Raw genomic sequence first — 24,108 nt, 5'->3', positions numbered from 1 at the left:
GTGGATCCAGTGAGGGACTTCTGCCTCTCCCTGATGCCCTGGAATTTTGAAATTTTGAATTTTGCAAATTGGAATTTTGAAAATTCAAGTTAAGGGATATTTTGGGGCTACATGGGAATGAACCCAGCGTTGTCCTAGAGCTGCCTGATGTCCCTGTGCCCTTCCCTCACGTGTCCCTGTCCCTTTAACCCCCCACAAAACCACTTTTCCAGGTTTTTTAAGCCTTTCCCATCGCAGATCCTGCTCCAGGCTGGCAGAGGGAACTGAGAAATTCCTTGGGGAGTTTTTCCAGCACTGGGAAAGTGTCCCAGGCTGGGGACACCCCAGAGTTCTGGAGCTGGGACAGCCACACCAGCGGCCACCCCGAAGCAGCAGCTCTTGGCTCTCGGATTTGGGGAAGTCGCTTTTCCCTCTTTTCCCTCCGTTTCCCATCCAGGGGGGGTTTGGGGCCATCCCAGTGCCAGGGCAGAGTTCCCCCATCCCACAGCACTTCCCAGCTTATCCCGCTCTGGATTCCCCACAGGAGAGGGATCCCGCTGGGACAAAGCATCCCAAACCCTCGGGGATCCCGCAGATGCGGCTGCCCTGGGTCAGAGGGGGCTGGAAACGCCGGATCCCCACGATCCCACATCCCGGGAGCCCCTTTTCCTTTGAAGTCCCGCCGCACCCGCGGCTTTTCCTGCGGGGAGCGGGGCTTGGCAGAGCCCGCGGGATGCCCGGCAGGGATTTACGGCCGCGGGCTCCCTGCCAGCTCCTGACCCCGCTCCCTCCCCACAACCTGCGCCGGGCCACGAGGCTCCCCGGAGTGACGCAGGGACACGGGCCCTGCGTGGGAAAAGACGTCAGGGATGGGGACAGAGCCCCGTGGGGCTGAGCCCTGGGGCTGCCGGGGTCAGCAGTGCCCTGGCAGCCGAAATCCCACGGGGAATGAGGCGCCGAACCTCCAGTTTTGGGGGAAAGTTGTTTGGAGTTTGTGGGGTGTCCCCCTGGACTGGGGTGGCAGCCCTGAACAATCCCGTGAGGGGGAGGGTGATTGTGGGGCTGGGGGTCGAGGTGACCTCGGGGTTCATCCAAGAACATTTTTATTGCTTTGGAGTAATTTCCCACCGAGATTCCCGAGGCTGGGAGACCCTGGGAGCCGCGGGGCTGATGCAGCACCCCCCACCCTGGGCTGGGGGGACACAGGGAGCTGGGGGGGGCCAGGGGAGCAGATGGAAGCTCCTGAAGGATTTGAGCAGCGTCTCCCTTCCCAAACACCCCGATCTGATCCTGTATGGAGCAGCTGTGATGAGTTTGGCCGTTCCCTGCTCCAAGATCCAGCCCTGGTTTAGCATGGCATTCCCACCCTGCCCAGTCCTATCCATGCCATTCCCACCCTGCCCAGTCCTATCCATGCCATTCCCACCCTACCCAGTGCTGTCCATGCCATTCCCAGTCTGCCCAATTCTATCCATGCCACTCCCAGCCTTCTTGGTGCCATCCATGCCATTCCCAGTCTGCCCAGTTCCATCCATGCCACTCCCAGTCTGCCCAGTTCCATCCATGCCATTCCCATCCCTCCCCCTGCCAGGGGAGGAGGAACCCGCAGGGATGGAGGATCCCGGGCTATAAAAGCTTCCTCTCCTCCGGGACGGGACGGAGCTGCGGGCACGGGAGGTGACAGCGGGAGGTGACAGCGGGGACACGATGGCGGTGGCACCCAGCAGGAGGCTGCAGCGGTACCTGCTGCTCTTGGCCGTCACCTGCGGCGCCACTTTTGTCCCCTGGCCAGCCCAGGCTTTGCAGAGGTAGCCGGGGCTCGTGTGGCCCTCACGGCGCTGTCCCCGCTTTTATTCCCGGGCTCTGCTGAGGAGGGTGAGGGGCTTTGCTGCTTCACCCCTTCCTCCTCCTCCTCTGCTCTTCCTCACTCCTCTTCCTCGAGCACCGCATGGTCACTTGAGACTCCGCGAGCGCGGCGATCTCTCCCACACTCAAAAATTTGGGAGCACCCCGAATCCCAAATCACAAAGTCTGGGGACGGGCTGGGGGTCTGTGGGTGCCTCCAGCCGCCCCCACCCACCCGGGAATCCCCACCCTGGGTGGGCTCGGGCTCATCCCGCGGTGGGATCGGGATGGGAGCGGCGGGGAGCTGCTGCCACCTAGAGCCGCCCGGCTGGAGTTCCCGAGGCTGGGAACGCCGCTGGAAGCTGCCGGGGGGCAGGATTTGGGGGATCCCCAGCTCTGTGCTGCCCCCAGGATCGCGCTGCGGAGGATGCCCTCCATCCGCCAGACGCTGCAGGAGATGGGGGTGAAGGTGCGGGACGTGTTCCCGGAGCTGCGCCGGGCCCCGCGCGCACGAGGAGGGGACGGTCCCCGCAACGGGACAGCCCCGACCCTGCTCACCAACTACCTGGATGTGAGTCTGGGGGCTTTGTCACCCCCGTGTCACCCGGCGGCCCCGGCTCGGCTCGGAGTGAGCCCTGTCCCGCCCGAGCTGTGCCCCAGGGATGCCCCCCCTGCCCCCCCAGACTCAATATTTCGGCGAGATCAGCATCGGGACCCCCGCGCAGACCTTCAAGGTGGTTTTTGACACGGGCTCGGCCAACCTGTGGGTGCCGTCCTACAAGTGCTCCCCCCTCTACAGCGCCTGTGGTGAGTAGAGGGGGCACGGCTGGGGCTGGAGGTGGCCCCCCAAAAACTCAGCGAGTCCCTGGCCTGCTCACAGGGGGTGGGGTCTCTTTCCTGACAGATTTTGGGGTCTCTCTTCTGACAGATTTTTTCATGGGGGGGCTTTCTGTTGGTATCCAGACCCCTGGCATCGAGGCAGGGTGGGACCCCTGGCATTGAGGCGGGGTGGGTCCCTACCTCCGAGTGGGATTTTTGGGTGGGTCCCTCCCTCAGAGCGGGATTTTTGGGGGACGGAAATGCTCTGTGCCCCTCTGGGATGTCCCTTTTCCCTGTCCCCAGTGTCCCACAGCCGCTACGACTCCTCCAAGTCGCGCACCTACATCGCCAACGGCACCGGCTTCGCCATCCGCTACGGCACCGGCAGCGTCAAAGGCGTCCTCAGCCAGGACATCGTCATGGTGAGCCCCGAGCCCGCAGAACCTCCAAAACTCACAGACCTGGAACTTATAAAATCCCCAAATTCCACACACTGGAATCCACAGAATCCTCAAAATTCACAGACTTGGAACTCACAAAAATCCACACACTGGAACCTGCAGAATCCCCCATATCTGCACACCTGGAATCCACAGAAGCCCCAAAATCCACACACTGAAATCCACAAAATGCCCAAAATCCACACCGGGAACCCACAAAATCCCCAAAATCCACACTGCTGGTTCAGTCTAGGAGACGTGGGGGGGTTTTGAGGGTTTATTTGAGGGGAAGGGTTGAGAGGGTTTTTGGGGGGGATTTTTGAGGATGTTTTGGGAGTGTTTTTGATGTTTTTTTGGGGGGAGGTTGGGGGTTTTTTTGGGGAGGTTCATCCCTCCCAGCGCCCTCCAAACCTCCCGCAGGTGTCGGACATCCCGATCATCCAGGTGTTCGCCGAGGCCACGGCCCTGCCCGCCTTCCCCTTCATCTTCGCCAGGTTTGACGGGGTGCTGGGCATGGGCTACCCCAGCCAGGCCATCGACGGCATCACCCCCGTGTTCGACCGCATCCTGGCCCAGCACATCCTCAGGGAGGATTCCTTCTCTGTCTACTACAGCCGGTGGGTGCTGGGGGGTCAGGGACACGGGGGGGGGGGCGGGTTTGGGGGGTCACAACCGCGGCAGGGATGGGGTGGGGGGTTGGGGAGGTAGGGGGGAATGGGGGATCCTGGAGGAGATGGGGAGGGAGGGAGATGGAGGATCCTGGGGGAGATGGAGTGGGAAGGAGGGAAGGAATGGGGGATACTGGAAGAGCTGGGGTGGGAGTTTGTGGGGTTGGGATTGGAGGAGATGGAGCGGGAAGGAATGGAAGGAATGGAAGAAAAGGAAGGAATGGAAGATGCTGGAGGAGCTGGAGAGAGAGGGAGGGAGATGGAGAATCCTGGAGGAGCTGGGGAGGGAAGGAAGGAATGGGGGACCCTGGAGGAGCAGGGATGGGAGGGACATGGAGGATGCTGGAGGAGCTGGGGAGGGAAGGAGGGAAGGAGACTGAGGATCCTGGAGGATTTGGAGTGGGAAGGAATGGGGGATGCTGGAGGAGCTGGGGTGGGAGGGAGATGGAGGATCCCGGAGGAGCTGGGGTGGAATGAAGCAGCACAAGGGGCAGAGAGGGGTGGCCGCAGACCCGGAGCTGCCGGGCAGGGAGTGGCTTTCCCGACTCGTTTGTCACTGTCACTGCACAGCCACCAGCTCGGTGAGAGGGGCTGGAGCAATCCCAGCCTGGAAGGGATTTTTACCGCAGGCAAAATTAAAAAAAAAAAAAAATCAAACCGCTCAAAAAATCTGTTTAAAAACCCCCGCACCAGCAGCCAAACCTCCTTCCATTTCTTCCCCCAAACTGCTGAGCTCCTCCCAGCACCCCTAAACCCACCGGAGCAGCGGGAAAATGAGCAGGAATTCTGCTCCAAAAACCTCAACCTGGAACTGTGCAGTGACAGTGACACCCCACACACCCCTAAATCCCACTGGGTGCTGCTGGGTTTAGGTCCCCTGAGCCTTTGAGTGTCACCTGTGTCCCCTGGACTCCCTGGGGACACCGCTGGCCCTGGAGCCTCACGGAGTGTCCCTCTCTTTGCAGCGCTTCCAAGTAAGGAGACCCAAAGCTCGAGGCCACCCACTGCCAGCCCCCGGTGTCCCCCGGTGTCCCCCGGTGTCCCCCGGTGTCCCCGGATCCCTCTGCCACCCCCAGGATGTCCCTCCCGGCTCCTGCCCGCATTCCTGCTCCCCTCACGGCCACCACACCCACCTGGAGCATGTGGCACCTGCCTGTCCCCTCTGCTCCCGCTTGTGGCTGTGGCTGCTCCCTCCGGGGCTGGGAATTTTGGGGAAAAGGGAATCGCTTCCTCCGAGTCAAGATTTTTGGGAAAAAAGGGAATTGCTTGCTGTCAGGTTGGGATTTTTGGGGAAAGGGGAATCGCTCCCTGCAGGGCTGGGAATTTTGGGAAAGGCGAATTGTTCCCTCAGGTTGGCATTTTTGGGGAAAGACGAATCACGCCCTACCAGGCTGGGATTTTTGTGGAAAGGGGAATCTCTCCCTCTTGGGCTGGAATTTCTGGGGAAAGGGGAATCGCTCCCTCCCAGGTCGGGATTTTTGGGGAAAGGGGAATCACCCCCGCTGCGTTTGACACGTCAGGAACGCTCCCCTGAAACCCGGCGGCGAAATCATCCTGGGAGGCAGCGACCCAGCCTATTACAGCGGCGACTTCCACTACGTGAACGTGAGCAGGAGCGGCTTCTGGCAGATCAGCATGAAGGGGTGAGGGCGGGGACAGCCCCTGATGGCCGGGAATGCCGCGGGGATTGTGGAATCGCGAATCGCGGGGTTGTTTAGGTGGGAAAAGCCTTTGGGATCACCAAATCCAGCATTAGCCCAGCACTGGTACGTCCAGTGCAGCCCTGTTAGGGTGGGAATTCAGGGATTTCAGAGATGGATTTTTTTCCCTCGGCGTTGCTGCCGGATGCTTTTCCCCCGTCTGCAGAGGAGCAGGGTGGGCTTCTCCAGCAAGGAGCCAGGAGCAGCTGGGAATGCAGAGGGGGTGGCACCGTGGGCTGATATTCCACTTGGGAGCTGCAGTTGGAAGAGTTTAACCCCCGGCAGTCCTGCAGTGAAACAATCCCGCTTTGTTTAACCAAAAAAAAAAAAAAAAACAAAAAAAAAAAAAAAAAAAAAAAAACCAACAAAAAAACCCACACACAACCAACAAAACCGCCCCCAAAACCACCCCTGCACATGATGGAGCTCAGATCCCACATTGGAAAAACCGGGAGCAGCACAGGCCTGGCTGGGGATGGATGTGACATTCCCAGCGTCACCAGGGGACACTCGGGGCCACCCCTCCCTCTGCAGGGTGTCCGTGGGGGCCGAGATGCTGTTCTGCAGGGAGGGCTGCTCGGTGGCCGTGGACACGGGGGCCTCCTACATCACCGGCCCCGCCGGGCCCGTCTCGGTGCTCATGAAAGCCATCGGGGCCAGCGAGGTGGCCGAAGGAGAGGTGAGTGACAGCCGGCCCCGCCCCGTCCCCGCTGCCTGCCCGGCCCCTGTCCCATGCTGTCCCCTCCCTGCAGTACGTGGTGGACTGTGAGCAGGTGCCTCAGCTGCCCAACATCTCCTTCCACCTGGGAGGGAAGGTCTATGGCCTCAGCGGCCCGGCCTACATCCTGCGGGTGAGTGTCCTGGGGGTTCCCCAAAATCAGCCCCGAAATTATGCTCCTTGTCTTCCCCAAACCCTTTTTTTTGGCTGGGGGTGTCCATGTGAGCCAGGGTGAGCTGTCCCTGCTTCCTTGGGTGGTTTGGGGGAGATTTGGGGTGAGCAGGGATCGTTTTTGCTGGAATTTGGATATCAGGAAAGGCTTTTCACCGTGAGGGAGGGTGGACACTGGAACAGCGAGAAGTGGTCACGGAGGATTTGGACAACACCCCCAGACACTGGGTGGGATTTTTGGGGTTGTCTGTGCAGGAAAGGAGATGGCCCCGATGATCCAAGTTCAGGATATTCCACAATTCCCAAGGAAGGAAGAGGGTGGCCAAGCACAGGTGACACAGGGACCCCCCATGCTGCCCCCTCCATCACCCCGCGGGTCTCCTTCCCGCAGCAATCCCAGTACGGGGAGGATGTGTGCGTGGTGGCTTTCACGGGGCTGGACATCCCCCCTCCGGCCGGACCCCTCTGGATCCTGGGCGCCACCTTCATCGGCCACTACTACACCAAATTCGACCGGCGCCACAACCGCATCGGCTTCGCCACCGCCCGCTGAGGGCCCGGGGGGGCGGGAGGGGCCGGGGGGAGAGCAGGAGAACCTGAGGAGAACCGGAGGAGAACGGGAGGATGGAGGAGCAGAGAGGGAACAGCAGCTGCCTCCCAGCTCCGCCACCGCAGCGACTCAAACCTCGCCCACTCCCGCTCCCGAACCCCCGCGCTGCTTCCCGGGAGCTTCTCCTGCTGCCTGAGCCTGGAGCGGCGCCGGGAATCCCAGCGGGATCCGTTGGGGATGATGTGCAATGACAGGAGCAGCGCACGGGGACTTGCTGCCGGTGTGGCTCAGGGATGGTCTGGGACTGTTCGTGTTGTTCCTATATTGGGGGGGGGAATAATCAGTGTTTAATGATAGTTTTATCCAGTGTTAGCTCTGCCCTTCTTCGTGACTTTGATATTAAACAATTTATAGCAACAGGAGGATGAGTGGAGGGTTGGTCTTGCAGAGGGGGGGATCATAGGCGGAGGGTGGGAAAATTCAGATTCCTGTGGGTGCGAGGTGTTTTTTTTAATGTTACCTCCGAAACGCCGGGGTGGTGGCAGTGGCTCTCCAGGGCCGGGGTGGGGAGGATGGGACGGATATCTCCTCTCACCCAGCGTTTCCTGAGCCGCTCATCAGCGCAGGAAACCCCGGGAGCAGCGGCAGGGAGGGATGGGGCCGTCAGAGAAGAGGGAATCTGCTGAAGCTACATCCACAGCCTTCTGGATGCCCGGCGAGTGCTCCCCTTCTACCGGAGCGAAATCCCACTTGGAAATTTCCAAACCTCCTCTGCCCTGCTCTCCACAGCCAAAACTCTGGTCTGGAAAAGACTCGAGTGGGTGTTAAACGAGATTTCAACTCCCACTGTGGCTTCTGCCTCATCCCCCAGCTGGAAAACGCTCAGCCTGGCCTGAACCGGGATGGTTTTTCGGTTCTATTCCAACTCCGCGCACTCATTTCAAGCAGCAGGAGTTAAAAACCGGCCGGGCCGCTGCCGGGCCCCTTAAGCCGGGCTATTAACACCTCTAATCGCCTGCTCCAGGCGCAATTTCCCGCTGGATGCGGCGGCCCTGCCCGCAGGACTCCACCAGCCCGGATTAGATCGTTCCGGCCGAGCAATTAGGCCACGCTCAGTCCAGCAAAGCGCGGCAGCAATTATGCCCGTCCTATTAACACTGACAGGGCTGGCGCTATTTTTAGAATCTACCCTGCGGGGTTTTTGTCCTCCTCCTCCCCTTCCTGAAATGATTTTTTCCCCAGGTCTCCACGGTCCATTGGGTTGATTTCGGCACGGCCAGCTGGGAACTTTGGAGGGGGCATTTTCCTCTGCCGGCCGTGTCGCGCTGTTATTTCCTCTGATAATAAAATGGGAATGAAGCCGCGCCGGAGCCGCGTCCGGGGGCTGCGGGGGCTCTGCCAGCGGGAAAATCCCGCCCTGTCTTCACCCCTAAAATCTCTTCCCAGCCCAGCTGTGAACCCCTACGGAAGTCAGTGAGCGGAGGGTGCAATGGGAGAGGTTATCCCGAGGGAATCCATCCTGCCTGGAGCTCATCCCGTGCGCGGCATTCTCCTCCTTTTTAATCCCAAAAGGAGGGATGAAGGAGGGGCTCAGGGGAGGGATGGATGGATGGATGGATGGATGGATGGATGGATGGATGGATGGATGGATGGACGGATATTGGGGTGCAGGGCAGCAGCTGCAGGTGTGGCGGTCTCGGTGCGGATCCTCTGGGGTGGTTTTGGGGTTCCAGGAATGGGTGGGGGAGTCACGGGCAGCAGGTGCGGCAGAGCGGGGTCCCGGTGCGGGTCGGGCGTGGATGGGATGCCCATTCAGCAGGATGCGGTACCGATGCGGATGCACTGCCCAGGATGCGGTCCCGGCCGGTCCCGGTGCGGGTGGGATGATGCCGGTGCAGATCGCGTGCGGGTGCAGCTCCCGGTCTCGGTGTGCGGATCCCGCCCTGCCCCCGGTGCCGGTCCCGTTAGAATGCTGATCCCCGGTTTGAGATACCGATCCCCGCAGGATGCGGGTCCCTGTCCCCAGTACCGGTCCCGGTAGGATGCAGATCCCTGCCCCCGGTGCCGGTCCCGGTCGGATGCCCGTCCTTACCCTCGGTGCCGGTCCTGATAGGATATAGATCCTTACCCCCGGTGCCGGTCCCGGTCTGATGCCGGTCCTTACTCCCGGTGCCGATCCCGGTAGGATGCAGATCCCTGCCCCCGGTGCCGGTCCCGGTCTGATGCCGGTCCTTACTCCCGGTGCCGGTCCCGGTAGGATGCAGATCCCTGCCCCCGGTGCCGGTCCCGGTCGGATGCCCGTCCTTACCCTCGGTGCCGGTCCTGATAGGATATAGATCCTTACCCCCGGTGCCGGTCCCGGTCTGATGCCGGTCCTTACTCCCGGTGCCGATCCCGGTAGGATGCAGATCCCTGCCCCCGGTGCCGGTCCCGGTCTGATGCCGGTCCTTACTCCCGGTGCCGGTCCCGGTAGGATGCAGATCCCTGCCCGCGGTGCCGGTGCGGGCGCTGCCGCCGCTGCCGGGGAGGCGGGCGGGAGGCGGGCCGGTGACTCATGGCTTCCCACCGGCTGCGGCTCCTCCCCGCGGCCGCCGGCCCCGCGCAGCCCCCGGCACATGGGCCGCGGCTCCGGCAGCGCGGAGCTGGCCATGGCCGCAGCGCCCGCCCGCTGCCCCGACTGCCCGGGGCCGGAGCGGGGGGGCGGCGGCGGGACCCCCGCAGTGCCGCACCTCGGCATTGCGGTGGACGAGGGGGACGTGCTGCCCGGGGCGCTGCGGATCGTGCGGCAGCTCAGACCCGCCTGGGAGCCGGCCACGGTGAAGACCAAGGTACGGGGGGGATCCTGCAGCGGCACCTCGAGAACCGGCGGCTGCTGCCCCGCGGGGAAAGCTCGGTGGGACTGCGGAGCCCGGCTGGGGTGGGGTTATGGGGTTATAGGGTCTGTCTGAGAGTCTGGGGTGGGGTTATGGGGTTATAGGGTCTGTCTGAGGGGCTGGGGTGGGGTTATGGGGTCTGTCTGAGGGGGCTGCGCTGCTCACCCCGGCGGTGTGGGGTCGGCTCAAGGGGGGCTGCGAGGCTCAGCCTGGGCGGCTGTAGGGTCTGACCCAGGAGGGTTGTGGGGCTCAGCCTGGGGGCTTTAGGGTCTGTCCTAGGGGGACTGTAGGGTTCTACCCGGGAGGCTACCGGATCTGTTCGAGGGGGAATGTGGGGTTCACTCAAGGGGGGCTGTAGGGTTCACCCTGGGGACTCTGTGGGGTTCACCCTGGGGGCCTCCAGGACCTGCCCCAGGGGATGTGACACCCGGTACCCCCACCTCTGCTCTCAGAGCGTAACCGGGGATCCACCAGTTGTGCAAAGGCGTGACACCCCCACCGCACACACCCCTCACGAGGTTTAGGGACCTCTGCGGTGGTCACCGAGCGGTGGCTGCGGGTACAAAAGTGTCCCGGGTGGCTGCCGAGGCGCAGGGTGTGCTCCTGGGAGCCGCTGCTGTTTGGGATATTTGTTGGCTCCCACTTGTCCCGGGCTGCGTGGGCTGAGCCCCAGTTCAGGTGGGAGCTGGACACCAGCTCCGGGCTCCTGGCGCGGGACAGGGCTTTGCTGGGAGAGCTGGGCTGGCGTGGGAATGAATCCCTGTCCCCCTCCGGCCAGGTCTGGGGTGACACGGGCTGGTGGCGCCTGTGCCCTCGGCAGTGCCCTGGCGCTGGGCACCGGAGCGTGCAGGGGCTGGGACTGCGCGCCCTTAAATGTCTGCACGTGAGCGAGTGTCCCCGCCGACAGGCACACGCTTCCCGTCATTAAAAATGTATTAATAGCCAAGTGTAATTAAATACAAGGAGGAAAAGCCATCTGAAAGGGCAGATGGCAACGGGCAGGAAGCTGGGAGTTGGAGTTTGCAGGGGCAGGAAATGTCTCGCTCTTGCTCGCAGGGCTCGGTGGTTGTGGAGGGTGGAGGGACCCCGGCTCTGGTATCCAGGCTCCGCAGGGGTCAGTGTTCACCAGCAGCTCGGGTGTGCGTGCTTGTGTTTTTAATTAAAAAAAAAAAAATAAAAAAAAAAAAAAAAAAAAGGAAAAAAACCCCACAAACAGTTAGGAGCTGAGGGAAAACCCTCCCGTCGCGTTTCCCTCGGCTGCTTTCCCTCCTCCCGCGTTTCCCCTCGCAGGAGCCGCTCGGGATGGGATGGAGCGGGCCGGGGGCTTCAGATGGTTCCCATTAACGATCCCACTCCCTTCCCGGTGCCCTGGAGCGGGGGCTGTGCCAGGCTGTGCCGGTGGCACGGGGAGCTCTCCCGGGGCTCGAGAGCACGGCAAGCACGATCTGGGTGCTCGGGCTGCCCTGCCCTGCTGTGCTCCACGTTGTGCCCCCTCCCCAGGGCTCCTGCTCCGCATCCCCGAGGAATGTCCGTGCTGCTGAGTCAGGCACCCACACTCCAAGGGAAGCACAAATTCCTCCATCCATCCATCCATCCATCCATCCATCCATCCATCCATCCATCATCCATCCATCATCCATCCCTCAGCCAGAGATATGAGTAGCAGCACTGCAGAGCCAAAGCGCTGTAGGAACTCCAGCAGGGTTGGATGTTTTTAGCCCAGATTTGGCTACAAGTTGCCGTGCTGGTGGCCAGCCTGGGGCTGGGGTGCTGAGGCATCCGGTTTTGGTGTTTTGGGAATGCTGAGGGATTCTCCCAGAGAGTGCAGCACCAGGAGTTGGATTTTGCTGCTTCACCCAGCGCTTTGGCACAGGTCCGGCTTTGCGTTTTATCCCTGCGAAGTTCACGGGGTCTCGCTCCTTCCCTCTGTCCCTGCTGTCACCCAGCTGCAGGAGGGAAGGATTTGGGGTGGCAGTGGGGTAGCTGCAGCCTGAATCCACAGGGAACAGCACCGGCCGATCCCTGGGAGCTGGTGGAGTCACCGCCCCCAAACCCAGTGAGTCCCTGCAGGTCACCAGGGACCACGTGTGCGTGTCCAGAGATGGTGGCCTGGAATTCTGGGGGGATAAGGCTCAATAATCCCTTTAAACCTGCTGGAAAGGGCTGCCCGGGCTGTGGGGCAGCAAAACAAATCAGCACATGAAGATTTCCCTCAGTGTGGAGCCGCCCACGTGTGGCCGACCCACGTGTGGCCGACAGCGACACCCGCATGGACGGGATGTGACACCTCTGCTGGTATCCCACTGGGAATATTCAACCTCTGTCCAAATTTCCAGCCTCTGGGGCCTGGCAGGACAAGAGGGCTGAGCCCTGTGGTGAAACCCAGATTATCAGCTCGGGGAAAAGCAGCTTGAGAAGGTTCAGCCACAGCTGAGGAGCAGCAGCCCCTGAGGATGAGGCAGCGGCCTCGCCCTGCTCGCCCCAAATCCAGCTGTGGAATGGGGGTGTCAACCCTGTCTGACTGGGGGGGGTCTCATTCCAGTGCCTGGATTCTCCCTCGGGGAGCCCTATATATAGGCACCCTATAGGGGAGCGCGGGTGGCTGAGTGGGATGTCTAAAATTATCCATCCCATCCCTGAGCTCCGCGGCTGCCGGAGCAGGAGCCCCAAAGCCCCTCCTGCTCCGGCTCCCCGATCCCACAGGGATGAGGGGATCATTCCCAGGAGCACCCCGGAGCTGGCACGGGGGACAATGGGACAGGGGTTTCTCATGGGGTGACAGCCCCGAACCCCCTGGTGCCCTGGAAGTGCCCGAAATCCGGGTGGGATGAAGGAATACTTCCCCTGGAGAGCCGCAGTACCCCAGAGCTGGCACGGGGGACAGTGGCGCTGATTTCCCATGGGGTGACACATCCCTAAACCCCCTCAGTGCCCTAGAAATGCCCCAAAATCCGGGCGGGATGGGGCTCGGAGCCCGGCAGCAGCCGCGGCTTGTGCGCGGGCAGGCGGCCAAGGCGGAGCGACGGGAGAACAAAACCCCCTTTCCATCTGCGAGGAGCCGTCTGAGCGGCGACACTGGGGACAGCACCGCGGTGACACTGGGGACAGCACCGCGGCCACACTGGGGACAGCACAGCGGCGACACTGGGGACAGCACAGCTGTGACACTGGGGACAGCACCGCGGTGACACTGCGGACAGCACAGCGGTGACAGTGGAGCCATCAGCGTGGTGTCACTGGATCTGTCACAGCGGTGACACTGGGGACAGCACAGCGGCGACACTGGGGACAGCACAGCTGTGACACTGGAGCCATCGGAGGGGTGACACTGGAGCCATCAGAGCAGTGACTGGGGACAGCACAGTGGTGATACTGGAGCCATTAGAATGGTGACACTGGGCACAGCACAGCGGCGACACGGGACAGCACAGTGACGACGCTGGGGACAGCACAGCGGTGACACTGGGGACAGCACAGCGGTGATACTGGAGCCATCAGAATGGTGACACTGGAGCCAGCCCAGAAGTGACACTGGGGACAGCACAGCGGTGACACTGGGGACAGCACAGTGGTGACACTGGAACCAGCAGAATGGTGACACTGGGGCCAGCACAGTGGTGACACTGGAGCCAGCCCAGAAGTGGCACTGGGGACAGCACAGTGGTGACACTGGGGCCAGCCCAGAAGTGACACTGGGGACAGCACAGTGGTGACACTGAGCCAGCCCAGCGGTGCCACCGCGTGTCCCCAGCGGTGCCACCCCGCCTACCAGTTACGGGGTGTCTCGCAGGCGGGGCCGGGCTGGCGCCGTTCGCTCCGGGATTGTTTTCGCCCTCGTCGGGTGAATTATTTATTTATTACTTTTTTTAATTCGGTGCCAAGTTGCTGATTAATTTTATTTTTTGTTTGTTTGTTTTTCGGGAGCGATTCCCAGCGCTGCTCCCGTGCCAAGAGCGCTGCTGGCTCATCTGGCCTGAGCTCGCAGGTGAAAAATAGCAGAATATTGTGGGGGGTTTGTGGCTTTTTTAGTTTTTTTTTTTATTTTATTTTGTTTGGTTTTTTTTGTTTTTGTTTTTGTTTTGTTTTCGGGTTTTTTTTGTGGGGGAATTGAATGCACAAGAGATAAAATTTCTTCTTCAGACTTAGATATTCATTATTTTTTAAATTTATGCTACAGTGAGTTCTACAGCACTTTTAGCTCACTAGCTAAAAATGGAGATGTATTTTTCTTTTTGCAAGGTTTTTTAAGGCTAAAGAGTCTAATTAAGAATGAATATTTAAATTATTTTTAATTTTAACCCAATAACTAATTACCCGTGACCTGCAATGTGGGATTTTTTATTCAATTACAAAAATTACTTAGACTCATGAAGAAGGTGAAGAAGAAAGAAAAAACTTCCACCCTAAAACTTTTATCCTTTATATATATATATATTATATTTTATATATATTTATATATGTATATTTTATATATATTTATATACATATATAAAATATTAATATTTATAAATATATACATATATTAAATATTTATATATTTTATATATTTATATATGTATATTGTGGATATGTATAAATGCATATAAATATACACATATATTATATATGTATATATTTAGATATATTTAGATATATTTAGATATTTATGTATATTTACATATGCTTTTATATCTTTTATATATGCTTTCTGTATATTGTTACATTTCAAAACCCAAAATTCTAAATTTTTTACTGTGTGATATTATATATTTCTACCTAAATTTATTTGCCACTTTAATATTTATTTATTTTCCTTTATTACTTTAATAGTAATATTAAAATAATTAAATATTACTTTAAATATTTAAAGCAATACAGTAATATTTTACTATATTACTTTAAATATTTAAAGTAATGTTTGCTACTTTTTTTTTTCCTACTTAAATATATTTCCACTTAAACTGCACACTCATTATCTGAATTCTATCACTCATTTTTTGGAAGCTTTCTTTATGGCCTCAGGTTAAAAAGCAGTGTTTAAAGTAATAGAGTAATATTACTTTATTTCTTTTTCTACTTAAATATATTTCTAATCATTTCTATGGTCACATCCTAATTCTATCACTCAGTTTTGGAAGTTTTCTCAGGTTAAAAATCAGTGTTTTCCTGGAGGTTAGCACAGAAAATTCTGAACCCTCATTTCCTGGGGTTTCAATGCAGGGGTTCCCCCATTCCCAGGTGTCACCCCTTAAACATTGATTTTATTTATTTTGCTTTATTAGTTTAATAGTAATGGCAGTGTAATTCAATATTACTTTAAAATAACGTTTCATACTTTATTTATTTATCTGTATTTCTACTTAAACAACAATCTCGTGATCAGAATTTTGTCACTCAGTTTTGGAAGCTTTCTCAGGTTAAAAATCAGTGTTTCCCTGGGGGATCAGAATGGAAAATTCCAAATCCTCATTTCCTGGGGTTTCAATGCAGGGGTTCCCCCATTCCCAGGTGTCACCCCTTAAACATTTATTTTATTTATTTTGCTTTATTAGTTTAATAGTAATGGCAGCGTAATTCAATATTACTTTAAATTAACATTTCATACTTTATTTATTTATTTATCTATATTTCTACTTAAACAACAATCTCGCGATCAGAATTCTGTCACTCAGGTTTGGAAGCTTTCTCAGGTTAAAAATCAGTGTTTCCCTGGGGGGGGTCAGCATGAAGAACTCCAAATCCTCATTTCCTGGGGTTTCAGCGCAGGGGTTCCCCCATTCCCAGGTGTCACCTCAGCGTTCCCAGGTGTCACCCGTGCCGTTTGTGTCCCCGCCCAGCTCTTCACCGACGGCATCACCAACAAGCTGGTGGCGTGCTACCGGGACGAGGCGATGGGGGACGCGCTGCTGGTGCGGGTGTACGGCCGCAGGACGGAGCTGCTGGTGGACAGGGAGACGGAGCTCAGGAACTTCCAGGTGCTGCGAGCCCACGGCTGCGCCCCCGACCTGTACTGCGCCTTCCAGAACGGGCTGTGCTACCAGTTCCTGCCCGGAGTGGCGCTGGGGCCCGAGCACGTGCGGGATCCCCACGTCTTCAGGTGCGTGGGAATTCCCTGGGCAGGGAGCTGCGGGTTCTGCAGGGAAAAGCAGCTTGGGGAGATTTGGGTTTGGGGGGTTGTTGTGTGTTAAATTTGCTTCTGGGGGGTTGTTTTGGGTTTTCGGCTCTGCCCTCGCTGCTGTGGGTGTCCTGGTCACCTCCAGGTGTTCTTCACAGTCTGCCCAGTTCCATCCATGCCATTCCCAATCTGCCCAGTTCCATCCATGCCATTCCCAATCTGCCCATTCCCATCCACGTCATTCCCAGTTTGTCCAGTTCCATCCATGCCATTCCCAACCTGCCCAGTTTGATCCATGCCATTCCGTCTGCCCAGCTCCATCTATGCCATTCCCAACCTGCCCAGTTCGATCCATGCCATTCCCAGTCTGCCCAGTCCCATCCACGTCATTCCCAATCTGCCCATTCCCATCCACATCATTTCCAGTTTGTCCAGTTCTATCCATGGCATTCTCAGTCTGCCCAGTCCCATCCACGTCATTCCCAGTCCGTCCAGTGCCGTCCATGCCATTCCCAACCTGCCCAAGTTCCATCCATGCCATTCCCAGTCTGCCCAGTACCATCCATGCCATTCCCAGTCTGCCCAGTACCATCCATGCCATTCCCAACCTGCCCAAGTTCGATCCATGCCATTCCCAGTCTGTCCAGTGCCATTCATGGCATTCCCAGTCTGCCCATTCCCATCCATGTCATTCCCAATCTGCCCATTCCCATCCATGCCATTCCCAGTCTGCCCAGCGCCGTCCATGCCATTCAAAGTCTGCCCAGTTCTACCCATGCTAGTCCCAGCCCTTCCAGTGCTATCCATGGCATTCCCAGTCTGCCCAGTTCCATCCGTGCCATTCCCAGTCCTCCCAGTTCCCTCTATGCCATTCCCAGCCCTGGATGTGCCCAGCTCTGAGTGGATAAATCCCTGAGGATTTATCCCCAGGGGATAAATGGGACAAACTGCAGCCAGGGGAGTCAAAGCTACCGAATTTCTGAGATCATCAGGTTTTGTGATGAGAGGGATAAAGGAACCTGGGAAGTGAGATTTCTTGGGAAGTAGAATTTAGGGCTGAATTTGCCTTGAAAATGGGAATTCTGGAATAGTTCAGAGGCTGATCTCTGACATGGAAATGGGGGGTCAGCTGTGCTAACCCTGTGTTTTAAGCAGGATTTTCAGGGAATCCCCCTCAACACATCCCAAAGCTTTTGGTGTGGGGATTTTGAGGGTTTGGGATCACGTCTCACCCCCTCCGGTGCTCCACGCCAGGCTGGTGGCCCGGGAGATGGCTCGAGTCCACGCCATCCACGCCAACGGGAGCCTCCCCCGGCCCATCCTGTGGCAGAAGCTGCACAAATACCTCAGCCTGGTGAAGACAGAGCTCAGCCCAAAGGTATCCAACCCCAGGTAAAGGCAGAGGGATCCCACAGAGCCTCGGGCACCCCCTGCCCACCCAGCCTGGGGCTGGGCAGGAGCGTGGGGCAGAGCCCTGGTGCCCAGGTAAAGCCTCAGAGGGGTCTGGGGTGGGATTGGGGCTGGATCCCTCAGGATTTGTGGTGGAATTGGGGCTGGATCCCTCAGAGATCTGGGCTGGGTTTGAGGCTGGATCCCTCAGAGATCTGGGATGGGTTTGGGGCTGGATCCCTCTCAGGGATCTGGGCTGGGTTTGGGACTGGATGCCTCAGGATTTGTGGTGGGATTGGGGCTGGATCCCTCAGAGATCTGGGCTGGGTTTGAGGCTGGATCCCTCAGGATTTGGGGTGAGTTTGGGGCTGGATCCCTCTCAGGGATCTGGGGTGAGTTTGGGACTGGATCCCTGAGAGATCTGGGGTGAGTTTGGGGCTGGGTTCCTCAGGGATCTGGGGTGGGTTTGGAGCTGGATCCCTCAGGTGTCTGGGGAGAGTTTGGGGTTGGATCCCTCAGGGATATGGGGGTGAATTTGTGGCTAGATCCCTCAGGGATCTGGGCTGAGTTTGGGGCTGGATCCCTCTCAGAACCCTGGGAGCAGCTCCAGCCCCTTCCTGCTGCCAGTTTGGGGAGGATTTCAGCTCTTTTGGAGCTCTGGGATGTGTCTGTGCAGCATCCAGGCAGGATCCAGCTGGAGCCACAGCCTCCCACTGCTGTAACAATCCTCCTTCTCCTCCTCCTCCTCCTGGGAATCTAAGCCCAGAATAAACCCAAGCTCAAACCCTGCTGAGCCGATGATGAAATCTAGAAATCCAGCCTAGATTAAAACACCCAGTTCTCACTCCCAAGCATTTTTTGGGGCACAGCAGGTGAGCCTTGGGGTGTCTGGGAAGGCTTTGGGCAGCCCCAAGAGGCGGAGGAGGTGAATGAACCCCGGGCAGGGCCACCAGGCAATCATTAACCCTGGCAGCCAGGCTGCTCTCAGCACGGGCAGACTTTACCCAACCTGCGCCTTGAGCGCAGCCAATTAGGCAATCATTAACGAGCTCTCTTCTTGGAAGCTGCTCCTGAGGTTACCAGAGTCCAAAACATCCCCTTGGCCCCGGGGATGGGAGGGAGCGCTGGGGGCGGCCTGGGAGGGTTTGGGGGTTGGGCCTGGGGGTTTTTGGGGATGAGGGATGCGCTGAGGCTGAGGTGTGGTGTGTGCCTGGGTACCAAAGCTGGCCCCCACCCCAAAAACAGGATTTGCTCTGTGTTGTTAACGGGGTTGTTCGTAAGGCATGAGAGGGAAATTGGGGGAGTTCTGCCCCTGAGGCCCCAGGGAAATGAATTCTGCCCCTGAACCCCCAAGAAAGCACTGGAAACAGGGGAAACACCGGAACCCCTAAGGAAGCATTGGAAGTCAGGGAAATTCTGCCCCTGAGACCCCAGGGAAATGAAATTTATCCCCTGAGCCCCAGGGAAGGGTTGGAAACTGGAAAATTCTGCCCCTGAGCCCCAGGGAAGCGCTGGAAACCAGGGAAACGCCAGCCCCTAACCCCAGGGAGGCTCCCAAGAGCAGCAGCAATGCCACCCTGTCCCTTGTGCCCCTTGTGCCCCTTGTGCCCCTTGTGCCCCTTGTGCCCCTCGTGTCCCTCGTGCCCCTCGTGTCCCTTGTGCCCCTTGTGTCCCTTGTGTCCCCTGTGTCCCCTGTGTCCCTCGTGCCCCTTGTGCCCCTTGTGCCCCTTGTGCCCCTTGTGTCCCTTGTGTCCCTCGTGCTCCTCGTGTCCCTTGTGTCCCTTGTGTCCCTTGGTGTCCCTGTGTCCCCCTCTTGTGTCCCCTGTGTCCCCTGTGTCCCTTGTGTCCCTTGTGCCCCTTGTGCCCCTTGTGCCCCTTGTGTCCCTTGTGTCCCTTGTGTCCCTCGTGCTCCTCGTGTCCCCTGTGTCCCTTGTGTCCCTTGTGTCCCCTGTGTCCCCTGTGTCCCCTGTGTCCCTTGTGTCCCTTGTGTCCCTCGTGCCCCTTGTGCCCCTCGTGTCCCTCGTGCCCCTTGTGTCCCTTGTGTCCCTTGTGTCCCTTGTGTCCCTTGTGTCCCTCGTGCCCCTTGTGCCCCTTGTGTCCCTTGTGTCCCTTGTGTCCCTTGTGTCCCTTGTGTCCCTTGTGTCCCTTGTGTTCCCTTGTGCCCCTCATGTCCCTTGTGTCCCTCGTGTCCCTTGTGTCCCTTGTGCCCCTTGTGCCCCTTGTGCCCCTTGTGTCCCCTGTGTCCCTCGTGTCCCTTGTGTCCCTCGTGCCCCTTGTGCCCCTTGTGCCCCTTGTGCCCCTTGTGTCCCTTGTGCCCCTTGTGTCCCTCGTGCCCCTTGTGCCCCTCGTGTCCCTTGTGCCCCTCGTGTCCCTTGTGTCCTTTGTGCCCCTCGTGTCCCTTGTGTCTCTTGTGTTCCCTGTGTCCCTCGTGTCCCTCGTGTCCCTCGTGTCCCTTGTGTCTCTTGTGTCCCCTGTGTCCCTCGTGTCCCTCGTGTCCCTTGTGCCCCTTGTGTCCCCTGTGTCCCTCGTGTCCCTTGTGTCCCTCGTGTCCCCTGTGTCCCTCGTGTCCCCTGTGTCCCCTGTGTCCCTCGTGTCCCTTGTGTCCCTCGTGTCCCCTGTGTCCCCTGTGTCCCCTGTGTCCCTCGTGTCCCTCGTGTCCCTCGTGTCCCCTGTGTCCCCTGTGTCCCTCGTGTCCCTTGTCCCCCAGCCTCCCGCAGGACGTGCCCGGCCCCGCGGCGCTGCAGCAGGAGCTGGCCTGGATGCAGGAGACGCTGTCGCAGCTGGGCTCGCCCGTGGTGCTGTGCCACAACGACCTCCTGTGCAAGAACATCATCTACGACAGCACACGAGGTCTGTGTGTGTCCCTCGGCCCCCCCGGGTGTCACCCTGTCCCCCACCCCTCCTGACAGCCGCTGTCCCCGCAGAGCGCGTGCGCTTCATCGACTACGAGTACACGGGCTACAACTACCAGGCCTTCGACATCGGCAACCACTTCAACGAGTTCGCAGGTCAGCAGGGGGTGGGAACCTCTGGGGGCTCCAAAGGGACCCCCAGCCCTGCCCTGGGGTGCCCCCAAACTGGCCTGGGGTGTCCCCATCCTGGTCTGGGGTGTCCCCAAACTGGGGGTGGAGGAGGGAGTTGAATCCCCAGTCCCAAGTGGGAAATGGGACCTTGACATGTCTGGGATGGAGAAGGGAGTTAAATCCCCACCTCCATACTGGGAAATGGGGTGTTCCTGCTACTGGAGAGTGGAGGAGGGAGTTTTATCCCCAGTCCCAGGTGGGAAATGGGGTCTTCTGTTACTGGGATGGAGGAGGGAGTTGTATTCCCAATCCCAAGTGGGAAATGGGGTTTTCCCATCTCTGGTATGGAGGAGGGAGTTTTATCCCCAGTCCTGAGATGGGAAATGGGGTCCTCCATTACTGGGATGGAAGAGGGAGTTGTATTCCCAGTGCCATGTTGGGAAATGGGGTGTCCCTCTTACTGAGGGGTGGAGGAGAGAATCTTATTCCCAGTCTTGGGGTGGGAAATGGGGTCTCACATCCCTGGAATGGAGGAGGGAGTTGAATCCCCAATCCCATGGTGGGAAATGGGATCTCCTCATCCCTGGGGGTGGAGGAGGGAGTTAAATCCCCAGTCCTGAGTGGGAAGTGAGGTTTTCACATCTCTGGGGATGAAGGAAGGAGTAGAATCCTCAGCTCCATACTGGGAAATGGGGTGTCCCTGTTCCTGGAGATGGAGGAGGGAGCTTTATTCCCACTCCCATGTTGGGAAATGGGGTCTCCCATTCTTGGGATGGAGGAGGGAGTTTTATCCCCAGTTCCAGAGTGGAAAAGGAGCCTGTCCTGGGGTTTCCTGATCCCTGAGGATGGAGGAGGGAGTCGAATTCCCAATCCCATGGTGGGAAATGGGGTCTCCCCATCCCTAGGGATGGAGAGCCACACCCCAAATCTTGCAGCAGGAAATGGGGGTGCCCATACTCAGAGTGGGGTCTCTGCTGGTCGTGGGCACTGGGATGTCCCTGGGGTGCCACTCCTGGCTCCTCACCCTGAGGCTGATTCTTGTGCCTGAGTGGGGCTGTGCTCTCCTTGCTTTGCTCTGGAGAATCCAATCCCTCCTCCCTGTCCCCCCCGTGTCCCCAATGTCCCCTGTGTCCCCCCAGGTGTGAAGGAGGTGGATTATGGCCTGTACCCCAGCAAGGAGCTGCAGCTGCAGTGGCTGCACTCCTACCTGCAGGCCTACAAGGAGCTCACCCAGGGGCACCCAGGGGACACCCAGGTGTCCGAGGAGGAGCTGGAAACTCTCTACGTGCAAGTGAACAAGTTCTCCTTGGTGAGTGTGGAGCTGGAAGGAGCCAACCTCACTGAAAAAAACAACGCAGGGGATGAGTTTTCCTGTGCTCTTGGGCTTCCAGCTGACCTGGCGAGGATGGGGCTGCAGGTGCCAGCCTGGGAGCTTGGGGACATCGGGGACAGGCTGTGCCACAGAGCCTGGCAGTGCCTCAGGGGCGCTGAGCCCCTGGGCAAGGTCACAGGGTGTGCTGGGGACAGCAGGGGACAGCATGTGTCCCACAGCCACGGCCTTGGGCAGCCCTTCAGAGGGGTCAGACACCGCCTGGGGTGAGGAAATCCTCTTTGGAAACTGCCAGGGGCGGCCCCAGCCGATGTTCTGGAAATTTCAGGTGAAATATCCTCTGTTTTCCTGGCTGGAGCTGCCAGGAGGGCAGCACAGGGGGTGGGAACCCACCTTCAGCATCCACCCAGCATCCTCCCTGCTGCCATCCCTCAGGATTGGCCTCTGCAGGGCACAAAAATCCCAGTGTGGGCCAGTGCCACTGTGTCCTGCCCTTGTCACAGCCCTGGGAATTCCAGGCTCCAGCCAGGAGAGGCACGAGTGTCTCTGTCCCACGAGTGTCTCTGTCCCACGTTCCCTGATCCTTGTTGTGCCCATTGCAGGCATCCCATTTCCTCTGGGCGTGCTGGGGCCTGATCCAGGATAAATACTCGACCATAGACTTTAATTTCTTAAGGTGAGTCCACCCCGCTTGCTCCCAGTGTGAAATGAGAGGAGCAGGAGGATCCTGGGGGTCCCTGGGGAGGATCCTGGGGAAGAACCCAGGGAGGATCCTGTGAAGGATCCCATGGAGGATCTCAGTGGTCCCTGGGGAGGATCCTGGTGGTCCCATGGGAGGTTCCTGAGGAGGATCCCAGGGAGGATCCCAGCAGTCCCTGGGGACACAGTGGCCCAGAGCTGTCCCTTCTCCCTTTTCCAGATATGCAAAGCTAAGGTTTAAACAATACTTCAAGATGAAGCCGGTGGTGGCAGCCCTGCAGGTCCCCAAATAGGCGCCACCCCGAGCTCTGCTGTCCTGGCCGTGCCCTCGCAGCCCCCTCGCCCCTGGGGCCAAGAGGAGCCCTGCCCCGGCCACCACCGCTCCCAGGAGAGCCTGGACACCCCCGAGACTGGACCATGAGATGCTGGAGAGGACCACGGCCCCGGCGAGGCCCCAGCCCAGGCGCGGGAGCCTCAGCATCGCCTTAAAGCCGAGCCCAGCTCGGCCCCGGTGCCCGGCGGGTCCCTGCCCTGCTGGCACCGCCCCCGGCCCCGCGCTGTCCCCGAGGGGGGGGCACGGGGTCACCCCGTCTGCTCAGGAGCCCCCACGGCTGCCCTGTCACTTTGCTGTGCCCTCTGTCCCCTCCTGCCCCGCTGGGTGCCACCCCCACAGCAGCACCGGGACCCTTTTCCGTGAGGGGTGGGAGTGCAGGGGAAGGGGCAGGGCACGGGAGCCACGAGGGTCTGGCACCAATGGGGCACTGGGTGTCCCCACAGCCGCCCCTGGGTGTCCCCACTGTCCCCTCCCTGTCCCCACTGACTCCCTTAGCTTGGTGGCTTTTCCCCCGCTGTGCTGCCAGAGCAGCTTCCCAGCTCTGCCTTCGCCCTCTCCCCCAGGGTCAGGGGGGTCCAGGGGGGTCCAGGGGGTCGGTCCTGCCTGTCCCCACCGCTGTCCTCCTCCCTTGGCCGTGTCCCCACCCCCGGGAGGAGCTGCCCCGCTCCAGGACCAGGCACAGCTTCACCCCCCTGCGCTGCTGAGCCCCGTCCAGCTCAATCAGAGCCCTGTGTCCCTGTCCTGGCTGTGGGGACAAGGTGACAGTCCCTTGTCTGGGCACAGGGACCTCCCCCAGAGCTCTGTGTCCCTGTCCTGGCTGTGGGGACAAGGTGACAGTCCCTTGTCTGGGCACAGGGACCTCCCCCATTTGGACCCAGGGCTGCTGGTGGTGCAAAATAAAAGCTGCTGGTAGCTGGAATTTGGGGGTGGTGGATCTGGGGGGGCTTGTGCTGGAGCAAGGGCAGCACCCCTGGGTCTGGGGGTGCTCCTGTCCCTTCCATACCTGGAGATGTCCCCATCCAACCCCGATCTGGTGCAGCCCAGGCCCCGTTCTCTGCTCCAAAAAGTCACTTTTATTGTGCCAAGGGACAGGGGGAGGAACGATTGTAAACAGGGATGTGAAATATACAGGTTAAGTTACTCATTGTCTTATTAACAAAATAAAGCTCTATCTATATTTACAATCTTTAAAAAACAAAACAACAACCAAAAAAAAAACCCAAAAAGAAAAAAAAAAAGAAAAAAAAAAAAAAAGAAAAGAAGAAAAGAAGAAAAGAAAAATAAATGGAAGAGAGACAGGAAGAGCTGCAGTTGTGGGGAGGGGACACATCTGCTTCCAGTCCCTCTGCAGCACAGCCCAGCCCAGCCCTGGAGCTGGGACCCCTCCCCTGGGACCCCTTTTCTTCCCCAAGGACCGCCTGTCCTTCCCCAGGGACCCCAGCACAGGGAGTTGGGAATAAATAAAGCACTGACACA

At 58.5% G+C, this 24,108-nt stretch overlaps 2 protein-coding genes across 3 annotated transcripts; both read left to right on the top strand.

The window, feature by feature from the left end:
* The first annotated feature begins 1,686 nt into the window (after window positions 1-1,686).
* On the top strand, window positions 1,687-6,924 carry REN (renin). The gene is made up of 10 exons (XM_056511122.1): window positions 1,687-1,787; window positions 2,236-2,395; window positions 2,508-2,631; window positions 2,947-3,065; window positions 3,504-3,700; window positions 4,717-4,725; window positions 5,272-5,394; window positions 5,986-6,130; window positions 6,204-6,302; window positions 6,732-6,924. The coding sequence occupies exons 1-10, from the start codon at window positions 1,687-1,689 to the stop codon at window positions 6,891-6,893; spliced, it is 1,239 nt and encodes a 412-aa protein (XP_056367097.1). The 3' UTR covers window positions 6,894-6,924.
* A 458-nt stretch (window positions 6,925-7,382) lies between these two features.
* ETNK2 (ethanolamine kinase 2) lies at window positions 7,383-23,809 on the top strand. Of its 2 annotated transcripts, XM_056511322.1 has the most exons (9): window positions 7,383-8,974; window positions 9,083-9,718; window positions 15,580-15,839; window positions 17,112-17,249; window positions 19,954-20,096; window positions 20,171-20,254; window positions 21,409-21,578; window positions 22,202-22,275; window positions 22,519-23,809. In XM_056511322.1, the coding sequence occupies exons 2-9, from the start codon at window positions 9,257-9,259 to the stop codon at window positions 22,589-22,591; spliced, it is 1,404 nt and encodes a 467-aa protein (XP_056367297.1). In that variant the 5' UTR covers window positions 7,383-8,974; window positions 9,083-9,256; the 3' UTR covers window positions 22,592-23,809. The 2 variants fall into 2 exon arrangements, with proteins under 2 accessions (XP_056367297.1, XP_056367298.1); XM_056511323.1 differs by lacking the exons at window positions 7,383-8,974; window positions 9,083-9,718 and adding an exon at window positions 13,662-13,748.
* The last annotated feature ends 299 nt before the right edge of the window (window positions 23,810-24,108 follow it).

This window comes from Oenanthe melanoleuca, chromosome 26 (genome assembly GCF_029582105.1).
Source record: "Oenanthe melanoleuca isolate GR-GAL-2019-014 chromosome 26, OMel1.0, whole genome shotgun sequence".
In the NCBI taxonomy this organism is placed as follows: Eukaryota; Metazoa; Chordata; class Aves; order Passeriformes; family Muscicapidae; genus Oenanthe; species Oenanthe melanoleuca.
The sequence above is the reverse complement of the archived record's forward strand: the minus strand, read 5'-3'. Positions and strand labels throughout refer to the sequence as shown.